The 18,137-nt window shown below is 40.0% G+C and overlaps 1 protein-coding gene across 6 annotated transcripts in view; it reads right to left on the minus strand.

Annotated features, from left to right (window-relative positions):
• The window catches only part of IL12RB2 (interleukin 12 receptor subunit beta 2), a 76,202-nt gene that overhangs the window by 34,348 nt on the left and 23,717 nt on the right, over window positions 1–18,137 (minus strand). For all 6 annotated transcript variants that reach the window (XM_025871800.2, XM_025871797.2, XM_025871801.2 and 3 more), the window contains 2 exons: window positions 17,522–17,672; window positions 6,951–7,030 (listed from right to left, as the gene is read on the minus strand). In XM_025871800.2, coding sequence (XP_025727585.1) covers window positions 6,951–7,030; window positions 17,522–17,672 — 231 coding nt within the window. The remainder of the gene's footprint in view (window positions 1–6,950; window positions 7,031–17,521; window positions 17,673–18,137) is intronic.

Here is an 18,137-nt window from a genome sequence, read left to right on the forward strand (position 1 = left end):
TTCTAGTGACTTAGCAAACACTTTTCATGATTCTCTCATTGATCTTCGCAACCACCTCATGTGGTATATACTACTACTAAAAGCACTTAACTTGTAAGGAAAGGAAGGCACAGAGAGGATAAGCACCTTGCTGAAGAACACACAGACGTAAGTGGTGAAGCCTCCCCTTGAACCCAGGTGGCACAGCCCTACCTAGAGGATGAACTCTTAACTGCTGTCATGTTAGCGCTCAGTAGATAGCCCTAGGTGTTTCGTTACCTGAACTTATGAAATTGATACTAATACCTCACGCTAGTTAACCTGACCTAGTGATTTCTACCTTATTTTGCAGCAGAAAAACAGCAAAATAATAGAAACTTTGTCAGAGCAAAATTTGAACTCCCCTTCCATCTCTGTTTTCCATCTTCTGTTAATTCTCTGCTTCCCAATTTCTTATCTTCGTCATTGACCACATTCTGTCACCCAAATGAAATTCCCTCCATAACAGCTGCTAGTATGATATGTATGACTAGTAAGCAAGGCAAAACAACCTGTTCTTTCAAAAAATACCTTCAGAAATGCTGTGCCAGCCTGCTGGGAAAGGAAGGGAGACAGAGTTGAATATTACAACAAAACTATCAAAATCTTTTTGCTGCTTTTGCATTTAAATATCGATTCTGAGATTGGATGCCTCCTCTAATTATATAAATGCCTCAGGCTCCCGACAACCAATCTTCCCTGTGGATTTATGACAGACCTTCATTCTACATCAATATAAATCAGATTACAAATAATACTTTCCTACATTTACTGGATTTCTTTCATATAAGGAGGCCAAAGAACACATCCCCTCCAGGCAATGTGATATGGATTGGAATATTCCTCATACAACACAGAGAGATACAGGGAGAAAGAGACAAAGGAAATGTACCAACGAGGCTGCCTCTGGCCACAGCAGCGATTCTGAGGCTCCACTGTGAGCTGGTGTATGGGGCTTGTTACTTTCTCTTTCTTCTCACCTTCTGTGGTTTGAGGGTAGCTGTTTATCCAAATGAGTTACTTCATTTAGCAAGTGAGTAAAACCCACCAAATCCTTCCCCTACTTTTGGAACCGAGTTTGCCTAACTCTCTTCTCTACTGCTTGTGAAGGGCCCTGTTCATTACAGGACGGAGCCACTGGCCTCACACGGCCACAGAGCTCTTGAAGCGTGACTGAGATGTGCTGCTCTCTGGAGCGGGAGCTCTTAGCCACTGCACCCACGGGCACTTGGTAGGCACGCCAGTTTTCAAAGACTTAGTTGGATAAGGAGAATGTAAAATAGCTAATCAATAATTTTTAAATATGTTGAAGTGATAATATTCCATACATACTTGGGCTAAGTAAAATATATTGTTAAAATTAATTCCACCTTTTAATTTTTTAAATGTGGCTACAAGAAAATTTTAAATGATACATGTGGCTCTCATTTGCAGCTTGCTTTATATTTCTATGGGATGGTGCTTCGCTACAGTTATCCTATGGGATGGTGTTTTGCTACAGTTATATTTCTATGGGATGGTCCTTTGCTACAGATATTCCAATCCATATCACATTGCCTAGAGGGGATGTGTTCTTTGGCCTCCTCATATGAAAGAAATCCAGTAAATGTAGGAAAGTATTATTTGTAATCTGATTTATATTGATGTAGAATGAAGGTCTATCATAAATCCACAGAGAAGATTGGTTGTTGGGAGCCTGAGGCCTTTATATAATTAGAGGAGGCATCCTTTACATCCTACCAAATGTCCTCTCACCCTTGTCCCAGCTAATGTGTTCTTCTGGGGTCGGTTACCTTGCAAGAGGTCTTCAGCAACTGCCTCACCCATTCCCCTGCTCTACTGGCTGACCCTGATCATCATCCCCTCAGCTGAATCTTTTTTTTTTTTAAGATTTTATTTACCTATTCATGAGAGACAGACAGAGAGATGCAGAGGCAGAGGGAGAAGCAGGCTCCCCGTGGAGCAGGGAGTCCAATGCAGGACTCGATCCCAGGACCCTGGGATCATGACCTGAGCCGAAGGCAGACGCTTAACTGACTGAGCCACCCAGGTGTCCCTACCCCCGGCTGAATCCTGAACTCCTCCTTTACACCTGAGTGCTCTCATCATCCCCATTTCTGTCCTTCTGCTGGTCTGTGAGCTCAAGCACCTGAGGACGGCATTTCTCTTATTCACTTCCACATCCCTGGCATGCAACAGTGTCCAGTACTAAAGAGAGGCTTTCATATGTTTATTTGAGTGAGTGGATGATAAATAAAGTGAAGTTGGCTTCATTTATAAACACATTTTTCTCTTCCAAATCCATGGCCTCAACCACAATTTCAGAAAGTTTATGACCTGCCATGATTAAGAAATTAACAGAGGAAACCGGAAAGGTTAACGTGGTTTAAACCCATTGTCATATATTTTCCTATATTATCTATCTATCTACCTACCTACCTACCTGTCTATCTATCTACAAGGCGATTTTCTTTTTAAAGAATACATGTTATGTTCACTGGAAGAAAGGTGTATTGGAATCATGGATTGAAATGCTTAATCAAAGCAAACAATATGAAACTTGGGGAATCTGAGGGAGAGGAGTCCTGTGAAGGACTCTGACATGACACTGGGGCTATTTCTGACAGAGCAACACTTTCTACTTGTCCTTGCATTTATTGTTTTAACAATACCTAGGTATTTTTGTTTTATTTCATAGATTAAGTTGTACTTTCTGGCTTCAATATAGAAGAAATTCTTGACTAAAAAATAGCTATGGCAAAAAAAAAGTATAAGATCATTTTGAGGAAATAGAACTTTCAGAAGAAACCTTTTAGGAGAAACGCAGAGTAAATAGGTAAGAACCAAAACAACAAAGCAAAGGTCTCCTTTACCCTCAACACACTCCCACACTCACATTCATATACACACATGTTCACATACACATCCACACTCATACTCACAGACACTCCCTCCACACACTCATACTCACTCACTGCCATAAGTCTGAATGTTTGTGTGTCCCCAAGATTCACGTATATGTTGGAATCCTAATGCCCAGTGTGGTGGTATTAGGAGGTAAGTCCTCTGGGAGGTGATTAGGTCATGAAGGCGGAGGCTTCATGAATGGGATTAGTGTCCTTATTAAAGAGAACCCACAGGAGCGCCTGGGTGGCTCAGGTCATGATCGCAGGGTCCTGGGATTGAGCCCCGCATCGGGCTCCCTGCCTGGTGGGAAGCCTGCTTCTCCCTCTCCCACTCCCCCTGCTTGTGTTCCATCTCTTGCTGTCTCTCTCTGTCAAATAAATAAATAAAATCTTAAAAGAAAAAAAAAAAGAGAGAACCCACAGAGCTCACTAGCCCCTTCTTTTTTTTTTTTTTAAGACTTTATTTATTTATTTCAGAGAGAGAGAGCACAAGCATGAGCAGGGGGAAGGGCAGAGGGAGAAGCAGACTCCTTGCTCACTGAGCAGGGAGCCTGATGTGGGGCTCGATCCCAGGACCCTGGGATCATGACCTGAGCCGAAGGCAGATGCTTAACCCACCGAGCCACCCAGACACCCCTCACTAGCCCCTTCTGCCATGTGAGGATACAATGAGAAGTCTGCAACCCAGAAGAGGCCCCTCATCTGACCATGATGACACCTGATCTTGGACTTCCAGCCTCCATAATTGTGAGGAATAGATTTCTGTTGTTTATAAGCCACCTAGTCTATGGTATTTCGTTATAACACCCACATGGACTAAGACACTCACCTACATGCACCCACGCTGACACATATACTAGTACATACATACCTACACTCACACCCCACACACATATAAAAAACTCACACCCATTGCCACACACACATTCACACTTACCCTTTGCACTCACACACAACTACAACACACATGCACACATATCACTCACTTAGATGCACACTCACACATACTCACACTCACCTACATTCATACTTCACTCCCTCACACATGGGCTATACCCATTCAGCACCAAGTTGTTCTCTTCTGATGTAAACATCCTACAAAAATGAAAGGTCATCTCACATTTCCCCAGTTGCAAGAGAAACATGTTCTTACTTTGTTCATAGACTAATGGGGTTTTACCTGGGGCTTCCTTTGGTGATAAGACCTGAAATCCCCCTCTCTGCAGTGGCAGGGTGTCCCTCTCATTAGGTTTCCCAGTAGTGATCAAAGTGAAAAAAAAAAAAAAGCCACCACACACATACGTCTTTGCTTCCTTTCCCCAGTGAGGTCTGATTTGGGCCCCACCACAAGGCACCTGATCTGGCTGCAGCGTTTCCTTCTAGTCTGTCATTTAGACAAGTCCCTGTGTCATGGCACCATCCCATCAAATTCCCAAGCCTGCCTGAGAGTAGTATAAGGAATCTGCAATTGGATGAGTAGGACAGGAGGAGTTCTAGACAGAAGGGGCAGTGACTTCTGCCCAGGAAAGTCTCCCAGCGGCAAGCACCACGGTACCGGAAATCCTCTCTTTGGAATCACTTCATCTCCCTAGACCTGTTTCTGTGTTTATAACGTGAGTGGCGGGACTGCACACTGCTTACATTCCCTCTGGGCCTCGGACTCCGTAGTTCTGTGGTCTGAAGCAGGCCTGCTCATCTCAGTAACTCTGGTCAGTCTTTTACTCCCACTCCCAGGTAAGTGGCCTACTGGGGGCCCCTGAAGAAGCCCAGGATTTTGCAGAAAAGGACTTGATCCTGTAATGGTCCTGCAAAACTGAGGACTAGATCCAACATTCCTTAAGGAGTCTCTCAGACTGGATAGTCACTGAAGGTTTTGAAGGTGCCTGTCTTGATCACCATCGGGTGCCAAGTTGTAGAAGTTTCTAATATTTACATTTTTGGCTTCTTAGTCAAGCCAGTTCCAGTCCAGTACCCACAATTCTGGCTCCACAAAAGGGGAAAATTTTTTAAAAGTTTTGTTTATTTATTTTAGAGAGAGTGAGAGGGAGAATGCGCACATGAGTTGGGGGAGGGGCAGGGGTACAAGGAGAGAGAATCCTCAAGCAGACTCCCCACTGACCATGGAGCCCAGGGCAGGGCTTGATCCCAGGACCTGAGCTGAAATCAAGAGTCAGCTGCTTAACAGATTGAGCCACCCAGAACCCCCAAAAGGGAAAATCTTCTAACAATAAGAGATGCCCACCACAGCATGGACTGCTTAGAAAGTGGAATTCTACCTGTCCCAGATGGTCCCAACAGAGGTATCTGTCTGTCCTGGCTGGAGTGGGAGCAATGTTTATGACAGCAAGGGTGGACTAGAAGAGAATCGAAGTCTTCTTGAATTCCAAGACCTCACTTTAAAATTTAGGCTTTTTAAGGATTAGGGGCAAGATTAAAATGAGAAGCAGAGAAGAATTTGCATATGCACATTGGATGAGCCTTACCTGTGGCTAAAGTATGTTTATTGGAACTAAAACAGTATATCTTTTCAGATCACTGTTGAGGACATTTGGGGAGAAGGAATCTTTATGGAAGGAGGAATTTTGTTTTTAACCAGTTGCTTACTTGTGAAAATGAAAACCAACAGCCAAGAACTGAGCTGGTTTCTTCTATAATATTCACAAATTATGGCTGCTCTAAATGTCTTGCGTTAAGAGTTGTCTTGCTCTTAAACATGGCTTTATTTTAAAATAAATTTTAAGCTGCAGTTCTAGTTTCAAAGTGAAGAGCTTGATTATGACTCACCAAGCTATTTATAGTAGTCTCATACCAGACATTTTGTGTGCGTGTGAGAGAGAAAGGAAAAGAGGGAGAAAGAGCTCATTTCTTGCCTGGCTCATTTCTTAAAACTGAAGAAGATTGCAATTATCAAAATCTATCATGCTAACCCCATCAGAGGACTTTATATTCATTTCTCTGACTACTCAGGGTTTCGTGCTCATCAGCTTCAAAATTCCAAAACTGTTGATTTACCCTTAACTGGAAGAGGTGTAGTGAGAGGGATGCAGGCTTGGGGGAAATAAAGAGAAGTAGAGCTCACCTGAAAACCTCTTATGAGCATCCAATCAGGAGCTCAATTCAAATAGTATTTTCTTTTCATAAAGATGAGTCATGATGTAGCAGAAAGAGATCTGGATGGGGTTTCGGTCTCAATTCTGCACTTAGTAGCTGGGTAACTGTAGGAAGAACATCCTCTCTCTCAGTTTTTCCATTTGTTAAGTAGGGATACCTGGTACCTACCTCACAGGGTTTTTAAAGGATTACGTGAAATGACTGCCCCAGATTTCAGCACTTTGTGAAACTCTCACATCCTGTAATAACATTAGGCCTCCCTGTTTTCTGGAAGGTTGTTCAAATCACTACTGTTTTACTATGATTCCTGAGGAAGAGCTGCTTTCCGTTCCTGTTCACACTATTTTCTACTATTGCTTGAGTTCTTGAGGTAGAGCAGCCTTCTTTCCACCCTCTCCCTTTTTGGTGACCATAGAAAATATATTCCTGAATACCCATATCCACATACTTCCCATCTTTAATTTCCCAAAAAAGTGCATAAGTAAGGTGACACGGTCACTGCTGGGGATGTTGTCTGCAGGGGAGATAGGGTGACTGGGAGAGGCAAGAGTCAGAAGAAATGTTGGAGTGGAGTCAGAGGGTGGACATGCCTGGGCAGGGGAAGGGATGCAAGAGGATGAAGAAACGATGCGGTGTGTGGAGGAGAGAACTCAGCCAGAGCTCTCACCCTTATCTGGCAAAAGTTAATGACACTGAGTCAAGGCTCCTGAGGATATCATGGGGAAAATGAGCTCCAACTAAGTCTCTGAAGCCTCGTATAAAGCCATTACAGAAATAAAACTTATTTTTTGGCCTTGAAACATTGTTCAAATATATAATTCTTTTTGTGTAACAATTATATCTCAATAAAAACAAAGTAAGACAAAAAACAAATATATAATTCTCTTGAATTTTACATTGACACTGAAAACTTACCTTCCAGAAAAGAGAAATATGTTGTCTACTGTAGTCAATGTGCTGTTTCATGTACCAGACATCCAATGTTCCTGTAGGCTCTGTTTTGAAGGGGAAAAAACATATTTTTTATACACACACACACACACACATCCACAGATGCACAATATAAAACCTTTCAAAGGCAATTACTTATTTAATAAATAACTCTGGGAGAGTAGGATTATAAGACAATTTCAATTTTCTTTGTGCCCCAGTATTGCTTTCCTTTTGTTAAACAATGAACATGTATATCATTGGCCATAGAAAACACAAGGTTACCTTAAAAACAAATTTCAAAAAATAATGGTAAGGAAATTAGATTCCTAATTTACTCTTAAAATATGTATTGATAAAATAACTCAAAGAAAGTATGTGTGGTTCTTTTTTGTTGGACTGCAGAAAGAATTCTAAGCAGAAAAATAAAACCATAAATCATAAGGAACATATTTTTTTGATCCTGTAAAAATGAAAAATACAAATGATAAACTTGTTCACTTCCATTCCTGAAATTACATGTTGTGGCATAATTATTTGGTTTATGATCATTAGGCAATGATCTACTTGAAAGGAAGGCCTATCTCATTCATCTTAATATCCGTCACACCTGTGTGATGCTTAGAATGTAATAGGCTCCCAATAACTCTTTTTTAGGTGATGAATGAGCAAATGGACAATCCAGGCAATATTAGCTACCTGATGCTAAAACGCAGGCTGAAGTGATAGAAGGAATAACCACCAATCCATAAGATTATGGTCAAATGTGACCTAATTTAATTTGAAAAAGTCAATCAAACAGATTAGAAAAGAAACTGAATAACAAACTCCTGTGTCTATAAGAGAGAGAATGTGTGCGCGCATGTGAGTGAAATAGTTTTATTTCTCCCATTATCAGATTTGTCTTGATTTATAGTCAGGGGTGGAATCCACAGAAGGAGCCCCAGAAAACAGTCTTCAGCTGCACCAGTCTAACTTGTTTAGCAATGACACTTAGAGTGTATTGAGATGAAGCTACACAGGGGTTCCTTCTCGAGTGGCAAGTTCCATTTAACCAAACGGAAGTTTCCAGAACATTAAGTCCCACCAGGAAAACAGAGGACAAGCAGCCAGGGAGAGGAGAAGAGAAAGAGGGAAAGGTAGGGAGCACATGCACCTGCACATAATCTGGGCAGGTCCTGTGGGGGCCCACTCACAGTTACCTCCCATGTCCTCCTCACCCCCATGATGTACGCAGCTCTAGTGCAGTGGTTAAAGTGTGAGCTCCAGAGCTAGACTACCTATGGGCAATTCCCAGCTCTGCGATCTTGAATAAATGTTAACCACGTCCTAAAGCCAGTTTCTTCATCCGTTGAATGAATGTCGTAGTTCTATACGTCACATGGGGCTGTTGTGAGAATTAAATGAATAGAAGAATCCTGACCCGTGGTAAGCACTAAGTAAATTTAGCTGTTGCTGTTTTGGAAAATGAAGTTCTGAGAGCTAAAGGAGCTTGTTCAAGGTCCCAGAACTAGTAAGTGAAGCCAGGTTTTGAACACTGGTCTGTTTCATTGCATAGCCCAAGCTCTTTGCTCTGCATCCTGCAGTTACCTGGCTCTGAGAAGGATTACAATTTCTCTACAATACTTCCACCCCCAACAGGTACTCTTTCATGTTTTACTCTCTTCCTCTGTCACTTCCTTTTCCTGCCTCTCTCACCCTCTTCCCTTTCTGTTTTTTTCTAAATATTCACTTATTTTCTTCCCCTCTCTTCCCACTAGTGGTAACTTCTACCCTTGCAATGAGGACCTAAAGATAAGAAATGCTTACCTAAGACATTCTGAAAATGCTCTCCATCCTTCAGGATTATGAACAGAGACCCAGAAATCAAGCCTAGGACTTTTTTTCTACTAGTCCAGATGCAAAAAGGAAAAAAGCACAGGCAACAGAAGGAAAGGGGACCTGACAGTTATCAACCACCTACTATGTTCCAGGAAATATTTGGACACTTTATATACTGTACATTATCTTATTTAATCCTCACACAGTGCAGGGGGTGCGTGTAGCTACACCTGTTTTAGAGCCAAAGACAAGGAGCCTCACAAAGGTTAAATGATCTACAGAACACTTGGGGCTGATAAATGACAAAGCCAGGAGCTGAGCCCAGGTTTCACTGTTTCCAAGGACCCTGCTCTTCCATTACAGTTCACTACATTGAGCAAAGACTTGAGCAAACTAGGTAATCCAGACATTGACTACATAATCAGGATTTGGAAACTTGGGTGTGCTCAATGTCAAAGCCAGATGACTCGTTAGTGCTAATGTCTCCAGTTAATTACATATTGGTAAGAAATTTCAAGGAACACTCATTGCCTCATTAAAGGTCTTCAACCTACCAGATTACTACAGAGCTAAGAATTGAATTCTAGAATCACAGTCTCTTCAAAGGAAAAATTGCAAGTGAAACTGAAATTTTAATGGTGCCCACCTGCTGTGTTAGCCTCTATGGGAGAGAAATCATTAGTTGAATCTGTGTGTTTCAAAGTGTAAAATTTCATAACCGGGGGTGCTAAACCACTGCTGCTTAAAGCAAATAAGAGTTGATATTAAAGAGAATCTTTGACATTCAACTGAAACAAAATCTCTTGAAGTTCTAACCTCAGTGTTATCTAACAAAGGCAGATGAAACTATTATAGGCAGGCCAGAAAAGGAAAGTCAAAGGCCAATGTCCAAGTGATTACAAAACAAATGGGCACAAATTATTAAAAATACAAATATTGAGAAATGAAGGGTCTCCTGAGATGAAACTACCTCCTATACAATAAATGGGGAAACTATAGGGTTGCATAGAATCACCAGCATGAAAAAAAAAGCAAAGATCCTAAATTAAGTAGGAGATTGGCCTAAATGACCTTGAGGGTGCTTTCAACTCTAAAATCCCAAGATTCTGGGTTTCTATGAAACAGTATGTGTGGCAAATAAATCAGAGTCAAGCCTTGTGCTTCTGAGATGAGCATCCATATCTAAAGCTAAGGCAAGTGCAGGAACGTGGACAAGAGCAACTGAATCGCAGGTGGAAAGCAATCCCTCGACAGAGGTTTTCACACAGTGAGGAGGAGTATAAAAATTTCCAAGAACAGTGGAAATGGAGAATTTACCACAAAGAGAATATGGAAAAGACATTATCTTGGGAGAATTTAACACAAAGAGAATATGGAAAAGGCATTATCTTGGGAGGTTTCAGGTAGTGGACTAAATGCAGCACACGAGAAGTTTTTGGTCCAAGTCATGCTCCCGGCAGGGCAAGGCAGAAATAAGTTATTCGCTGCCCTGGTTCCTTGATGTGCACTTTCTGGGGATGACACATTTATCTAAAATCTAGTTTTAAACAATTAGATTCAAACAGATCTTACAAGTATCTACTTGATTAAACAAGTTTTACTTTCAGATGTTATCACCTACTATGCCTGCATGGGAAGTCCTATACAGAATCCCTCATTCCTCTTCCTTCTTGATTAATGATGTTTAACACTTGGTTCACTCTCTCTTTTCACCTCTGTCACCTCTTTTACTAGTTGTGAAGGGCCACCATTCACAGGTTGTTCCTTCCCAGTAGCTGGTGCCATCATTCCTTCCACCTGCCCACTTCTAATGGTATGTTTCTCTCAGCTGATGCTTTTGTTTCATACTTCACTGAGCAAAAGGAAGTAATCAGGCAGGGATTCCCTCATCTTTCCACCATGGAAACCTCCAAACTTCACCATCAATTCCCTGACATAGCACCCCTACTTCCATCAAAGTTCAACCCCTTAACCTGAGTGCTGGATCCCATCCTCTCTTGCTTTATCAAGGACCTCTCCCCCACTTCTCTTGTATCATTAATTTCTCCCTCTCTGCTGGGACCTTATCATTACCTTGAAAATACACTATATTTTCTCTGATCCTAAAAACAAAACCAGGCAAAGCATTTCCTGATACCTCATCCTGCTCCAGCTATTGCCCTGTATCTCTGCTCTCCTTTATAGAACTCCCTGAAGAGCTGTGAATTGTCTTTAGTCCCTCACCTCACACTTGCTCTCAACCTACAGCACCTGAGATTGTCTCCCCATCATTCTACTGACACTGCCTCTGGTTGGCAGTGAATCTGTGTTGCCAAATCTAATAGTTACTTCTTTGTTCTTATGTCATTGGACTTCTCAGCAGCATTTGACATAGTTGGGCACTTTCTCCTTTTTTTTCTTAGAAACATAAACTTTCAACATTTTTTAAAAAGATTTATTTATTTATTTGAGAGAGAGAGTGTGTGCCAGGGGAGGAGCAGAGAGAGAGGGAGAGAGTCCCAAGCAGACTCTCCGCTGACTGTGCAGCACAATGTAGGGCTCAATCTCATGACCCTGAGACCATGACCATGAGATCATGACCTGAGCTGAAATCAAGCATTGGATGCTTAACTGAGCCACCCAGGCACCCCAAGCTTCTTTTAACATTTTTAACATCCAGGTCACAAGCGGAGACCTTGTTTCTTGATAGAAGCAGGGAGGTTTCATCCATACTAAACTAATGGAGGCATTGTGCCAGATTGCTGATGGGAAACAAAGCAAGTTGCATTACACTATATAATTTTGATTAAGCTCAGAAACAAGCAAAACTAATTATTGTTTAGAGATACACACATTTCTGAAAGCTATGAGAAAAGTACTGATAAATGTACAGGATAATAGTTACCTCTGGGGAGGCATGACAGAGGTAGGAATATATTGGTAATTTTATAGTATTTAAGTTGAATGGTAGGTTAATAACTGTTCATTTTGTTGTTAGCCTTTGTAAGGAGAAAGTAGATTAAACTAGGATAATCATAGTGGCAACAGAAGGAACGAACAGATTTTGAATATGTTTACAAGAGTCAAGTGCTGATAAAGGGGAATGGGGGAAAAGGAGAATTTTTTTAAAGGAGAATTTAAGAATAATTTCTTGATTTTTGACTTCAGGAACTAGGAAGATGGTGGTGTTGTTTACTGAAATAGAAAATATTAAAACTGAAGTATTTTAGAAACATTTTGTTTTGAAGAAAAAAAGTTTTGTCTAGGCTATGTGGGGTTCAGAATGTCTGTTGATATCTAGGTGAGATATGGAATAAGCTATTAGAGCACAAATCTGAAGTTTTGGAGGGAGTCCAAGACTGAAACTATCTATCTATCTATCTATCTATCTATCTAATCTTCTATCATCTGTCTAGTTTTAGAGACATGGGACTGGAAAAAATCACCTGGGAAAAGAAGGAAGCCATAAGGATTGATACTGAGAAGACAAAAATGACCAGCAAGAGACCAAGAAGAACTGGTCAATAAAGCAGAATAAAATCCAGGAAAATGAGATTTCACAGAATTCAAAAGAATCTAGTACTTCAAGGAGAAACTAGCTCCCTTCTCCTACTGCAATGACCTTGGAAGCCATATGTTTCAGGTGAGGGAAGGCCACAAGAATCCCTTAGAACTTTGCATTTCTTCTTGGTGTCGTATCTTCCAGGAATCTTTCCCTAATATTCCAAAATAGACCATATGCCCTTGAGTCTGAGTATCTGACTAGTTATCACTGTATCCCAGCACCTGGCACAGTTCCTGATACACAAACATTTTCCTTAAAGATCATCCAGAGAAGCATGTATTTTTCATTGGTTTCTGTTTGGAAGCCTACAGGGAAAGCATTTCTTCCTTTGGGATAATCACCATCTTATCAAATAATTGAGCCCAGACATTGATTTCTTCCAGGATAGGTATTGAGTTTAGAGAGACCAAAAGAAGAAAGGAGGGCAGGGGCTGTCATTAGATCCAAAACATAACATTTTCCTTCTAATGAAAATGTTTGCATGTAAGTTTCTTTCATAAGCTAAGAACCTTTCATTCTCATTTTCTCAAGCCTTAGGCAGAAAGACACAAATATGATATATTCAAGTTTAGCTAGTTTAGGAGTCAGCAAATTATGGCCTGTGGGCCAAATCTGCTCCCTGTTTTGGTACAGCCTGTGGATTAACCATGGTTTTTACTTTTTTTTGTTTTGTTTTGTTTTTACATTTTTAAATGGTTGCAAACAAATAGAAGAATAATTTTTGTGACATATGAAAATTATATAAAATTCAAATTTCAGTGTCCATAAATAAGGTTTATTGGAACATAGCTTTGTCTACATATTTATGTACTGTCAATGGCTGCTTATACACTGTCATGTCAAATTTTAGTACTTGTGACAGAGATATGGTCTGCAAAGCATACAATATTTACTGTCTGGACATTTACAGAAAATGTTTGCTGACCCCTAAGCTAGACTGTTATGAAGTGCTTGCTAACCAAAATAATAACTTCTAGTATTTAATTGGCCTTCTCAGAGCCAGGTAACTGAGGGGTGCAGAGCAAAGAGCTTGGGTTATGCAATGAACAGACCAGTGTTTGAAATCTGGCTTCTCTGTTTATTAATTCTGGAACCTTGAACAAGCTCCTTTCCAAATGAAGAAAACAACAGCTAAATTTACTGTATGCTTACCAGGAGTCAGGGCTCTTCTCTTCATTTAAATCAACCCATCTTGGCAATATTTCAGAATTACAAATAAATGAACGAATTGCCTGGTATCTCAACTTGAGAAGGGGTGGTTGCAACTGGTAACCCTACATTCTCTCCTCTTGGGGGTCTCTCACCAATCACCCATGCCATCACCTATGCTGGGAAAGGGCTACTCCCTTACTGCTCTGGCATGAGTTTGAGCATGTAGCGTTTCCTTTATTAACTGTCCATAGTAGACTATAAATTATAAAACATATAAACAAGACTTTAGAAAATGGTGAATGAGCAGACAGAAAACCTAACTGATTCTACAGCTCTAAGGAATGGCCTGTTCATCTTTATCTTGGAGTCTCCTCCTGGGTGTTCTGAGTGGTGAGGGAATCACCTTCCCCCAACACCTGCATGTATTCTCAGGCATGTCTGGAGGCCATGCAGCCCAAACTCAAGAATGTTTTTCCACTACAGTCAAAATATGGTTGCTCAGTTCCCGGTATCAGGCCTGCTTTTGACAGATACCGACTGAGGGACTGTCCTCCTCAAGAGAGGAAAGCAAGTTCTTTCCTCCTACTCCTTACTTAGTGGCCACTTAAAAAGTGTTTTACATGGAGGACCATGTCAGGAGTTGAATTTAATGACATAGGAAAGGGCCATAACGGAGTAAATAAAGCCCTCATTCTCTGCTGACATGATCTAAATAACTGTGCCCAATCCACCAGAAGATAACATTGCTCTCAGTTTTGAGCAGCAAAGGCTGCAAAGAGCTCTCTTGTAAGGTCATTCACAGTTTTGAAAACTAAAAAAAAAAAAAAAAAAAAAAAAAGAAAGAAAAAATTTTAAAAAAGCTTACTAGTAATTTTTTTAAATGCCAAGTTACATTTGAGTACACAGTCAAAGGTTGAAAAGGAAGAAGTGCTAAAAAAAATTCACACCTTTTAGGTGACATCAGTTGGCGTTTCATAAAGAAACTGATGACAGAAACAGCGGTAAGGGGTGAAAACCATGCCGCTCAGAGTAAGAGGGAAGAGGCTTTGCATCAACCCACAGAAAGATCAAGCACAGACAAGGGAAATGCAGACACTGAAAGAAAGCCAGCAGAGCTTGGTAAACGTGGTATCTCAGAGGATGGGTTTCTTCACAAATGCCTGTTACTCTGAACGAGCCAGTTCCTTGGTTCAATTCATAACTGTCCACGAGTTCAGAACCATAACAAGCTGCTGTACTCATTGTTATGATAGTGGTTTATTTTAAGGGATATGGGAAATTCACTGTCCTACCTTGAAGTGTTTTTAATTCAACAGATAGACACTGAAAACAAACAAAGAAAAAAAACCCTTTTCATACATCTCCAAACAGGTCATTATTAAATGTCAGTAAGAATGACAAGAATTCACAAGCCCAGAATTCCCCTGGTTTACAGTTAAGCCTAAGGTGATAGAACTTAAAAGCTTCTCAGCCTATTTACTACCTTGGCCTTGGACATAAAATATGGCCCATTTTCAAAAATTTTATCTGTAGGGCATATAAACAAAGTCTAATTCATGAGGTATTTAAAAAAATATATTACTTTGACTATGTGTAATAAAAGAATAAAAAGAGTAAGCTCTGGATTATAAAAATGACAAACATTTAAATGGAGAGCAAGTGTCTCAACATTAAGATATTTGTATCATAAAATGAGAGGGAATAAATTATAATTTGTTGGATGGATTTATGTTAAAATATTTTTTAAAATACAGAAATGCAATTAATATAAGAAGAAAGGAAGAATACACAATTATTCTACAATTTATATATGAGGCATTTTATCTTATCAGTAGACCCTTTGGGTCCTTGAAAGTCACTGGGGTATCACTGATAAGTGTCATCAACTCTCAAAGGCCATTAGCAGCTCACAGAAAATGTATGTAACTTATATCATGAGACTAACTTACAGGCACACATATCCATAAATTTTACAAATAAGCACTTAGACTTTCTCAAATTAATACTTCAAAATCTCCACATAATAAAGTAATGAATTATATGACAGTAATTTTTCTTCTGAGCCAGATTTATAGATTGAGAGAAGTCATATAGTATGTCACTAAATGAGTACCTTTAAAAACTTATATAAGGAACTTCTCAAATTCAACACTCAAAAAACAAATAACCCAGTCAAAAAATGGGCAGAAGACATGAACAGACACTTATCCAAAGAAGACATAGAAAAGGCCAACAGACACATGAAAAAATGCTCAACATCACTAGCCATCAGGGAAATACAAATCAAAACCACAATGAGATAACACCTTACACCAATTAGAATGGCAAAAATTAACAAAACAGGAAACAACAAATGTTGGCGAGGATGTGGAGAAAGGGGAGCCCTCTTACACTGTTCATGGGAATGTAAGCTGATACAACCACTCTGGAAAAAAATATGGACGTTCCTCAAGATGTTAAGAACAGAGCTACCCTATGACCCAGAGATTGCACTGCTAGGTATTTACCCCAAAGATACAGATGTAGTGAGAAGAAGGGGCACATGCACCCCAATGTTCATAGCAGCAATGCCCACAATAGCCAAACTGTGGAAGGAGCCAAGAAGCCCTTCGACAGATGAATGGATAAAGAAGATGTGGTACATATATACAACGGAATATTATTCAGCCATCAGAAATGAAGAATAGCCACCATTTGCATCAACATGGATGGAACTGGAGGGGATTATGCTAAGTGAAGTAAGTCAAGCAGAGAAAGACAATTATCATATGGTTTCACTCATATGTGGAACATAAACAATAGCACAAAGGGCCATAGGGGAAGGGAGGGAAATCTGTAGGGGGAGAAATCAGAGAGGGAGATGAACCATGAGAGACTATGGAACCCAGGAAACAAACTGAGGGTTTCAGTGGGGACGGGGTTGGGGGGGTAACAGGGTGATGGGTATTAAGGAGAGCACGTGTTGTGATGAGCACTGGGTGTCATGTGTAACTGATGAATCGTTGAACACTACATCAAAAACTGATGATGTACTATACAGTGGCTAACTGAACATAATAAAAAAAAACAGAAAAAACTAATATTCAGATGGCTACTTCCTGTGTATCCAAAGATTTGCTAATATTGACATAAAGCTCATACAGGTAATTTTGCTCCAATAAAATGTTTGATTACACCTTCGTAAGTTGTCTTCCCTATAATTGCCAAAAAGAAAATCCCATCAGACTGAGAATTATATTTGATATCCTTTCCATAGCTATGGGCAGTCTGGTGGCCCCCATTTGAGCAGTGAGTACCAAAGGCATGATGAAGGGCAGTGCCATAATATTTGGAGGAGAGAAGATTGCTGGATGTTAAACTTTATTTAAAATGTTATGTCTCCACAAACCATGAGAGACTATGAACTCTGAGAAACAAACTGAGGGTTTTAGAGGGGAGGGGGGTGGGGGGATGGGTTAGCCTGGTGATGGGTATTAAGGAGGGCACGTATTGAATGGAGCACTGGGTGTTATACGCAAACAATGAATCATGGAACACTACATCAAAAACTAATGATGAAAAAAAAATGTTATGTCTCCAGAGTCTACCTTCTTTCAAGCTTTTAATTTTCATAGAATCCAAAAGGTAAAATGTATCAAGTTTTAACTTTTATAAAGGAATGAAATTACCGGTTATGGTTTTGTGGAATGAGAGAGTTCCTGAGATAAGAAGTGAAATAGAAATAGAGTTATAACCAAACATTACTGAAGCTTCAGCTTGTAACCAACATGACAACATGTGGCAAGAAAGAGGAGGACTTACCGAATGTTAAAAATTTCCTAGCAATATAAACATATAGCCCTGGATAGTTACAGTACTTAAGCTAATGTCAAAATTAAGTTGTTAGTTAATGTACTCATTTACTTGTTAGTTAATGCATTAAATTAACTTGTTGGTTTAGTACCAGTACTTAGAGATCCTATTCCAAGGAAATCCTTGTATCTTCCTCTCCCCCTCCTGTCTCTCCTCCCTCTCCTTCCACTCTCTTTAAAACACATACCTTCTTCTGGGGTTTGTGTTCTCAACGGTTCACTCCAATCACTCCAACTACCTTTATATAGATGTAGCTTAGCGGAAATCTGAAATTCATACTCTGTAAATGGTTTCAGATCCAGCAAATCATGTCTTCCTTTGGTATTTGTAGCACTGACCTTGAATCAGACAAAATTTTTTTAAAGGGATCTATTTAAAATTAAATGAAAGAATTTTGACACACATAGGTAAGAAACTTGAGTAGATAACCTTTTCTATTTTTTTAGATCTGTCATTCATTGAGAAGACAATGACAGGGTTATTGAATACAAATGATGTTAATCTGAATTAGCTTCTCAATAAAAACAAACTCTGGGGTCTAAGAACCCATCTATAAGGCCCCAAGGGGGATCCTGAAACAAGCTGAAAAATACCAATTCTCAGAAAAGTCTTGGAGAATTTTCTAGAGATTGTTTTTTATTTGGTCACAATTATAATGTGATAAATGTTTCTTTTAAAAAGATTTTATGTATTTGAGAGAGAAAGAGAGAGCAAGATAGAGCAAGCAAGAGCAGGGAGAGAAGCAGAGGGAGAGGGACAGAGAGACTCCCTGCGGAGCAGAGATCAGAGTTCTAGATCCCAGG

Source organism: Callorhinus ursinus, unplaced genomic scaffold (assembly GCF_003265705.2).
Source record: "Callorhinus ursinus isolate GAN/ISIS: 27379988/994484 unplaced genomic scaffold, GSC_fseal_2.0 scaffold9, whole genome shotgun sequence".
NCBI classification, from domain to species: Eukaryota; Metazoa; Chordata; class Mammalia; order Carnivora; family Otariidae; genus Callorhinus; species Callorhinus ursinus.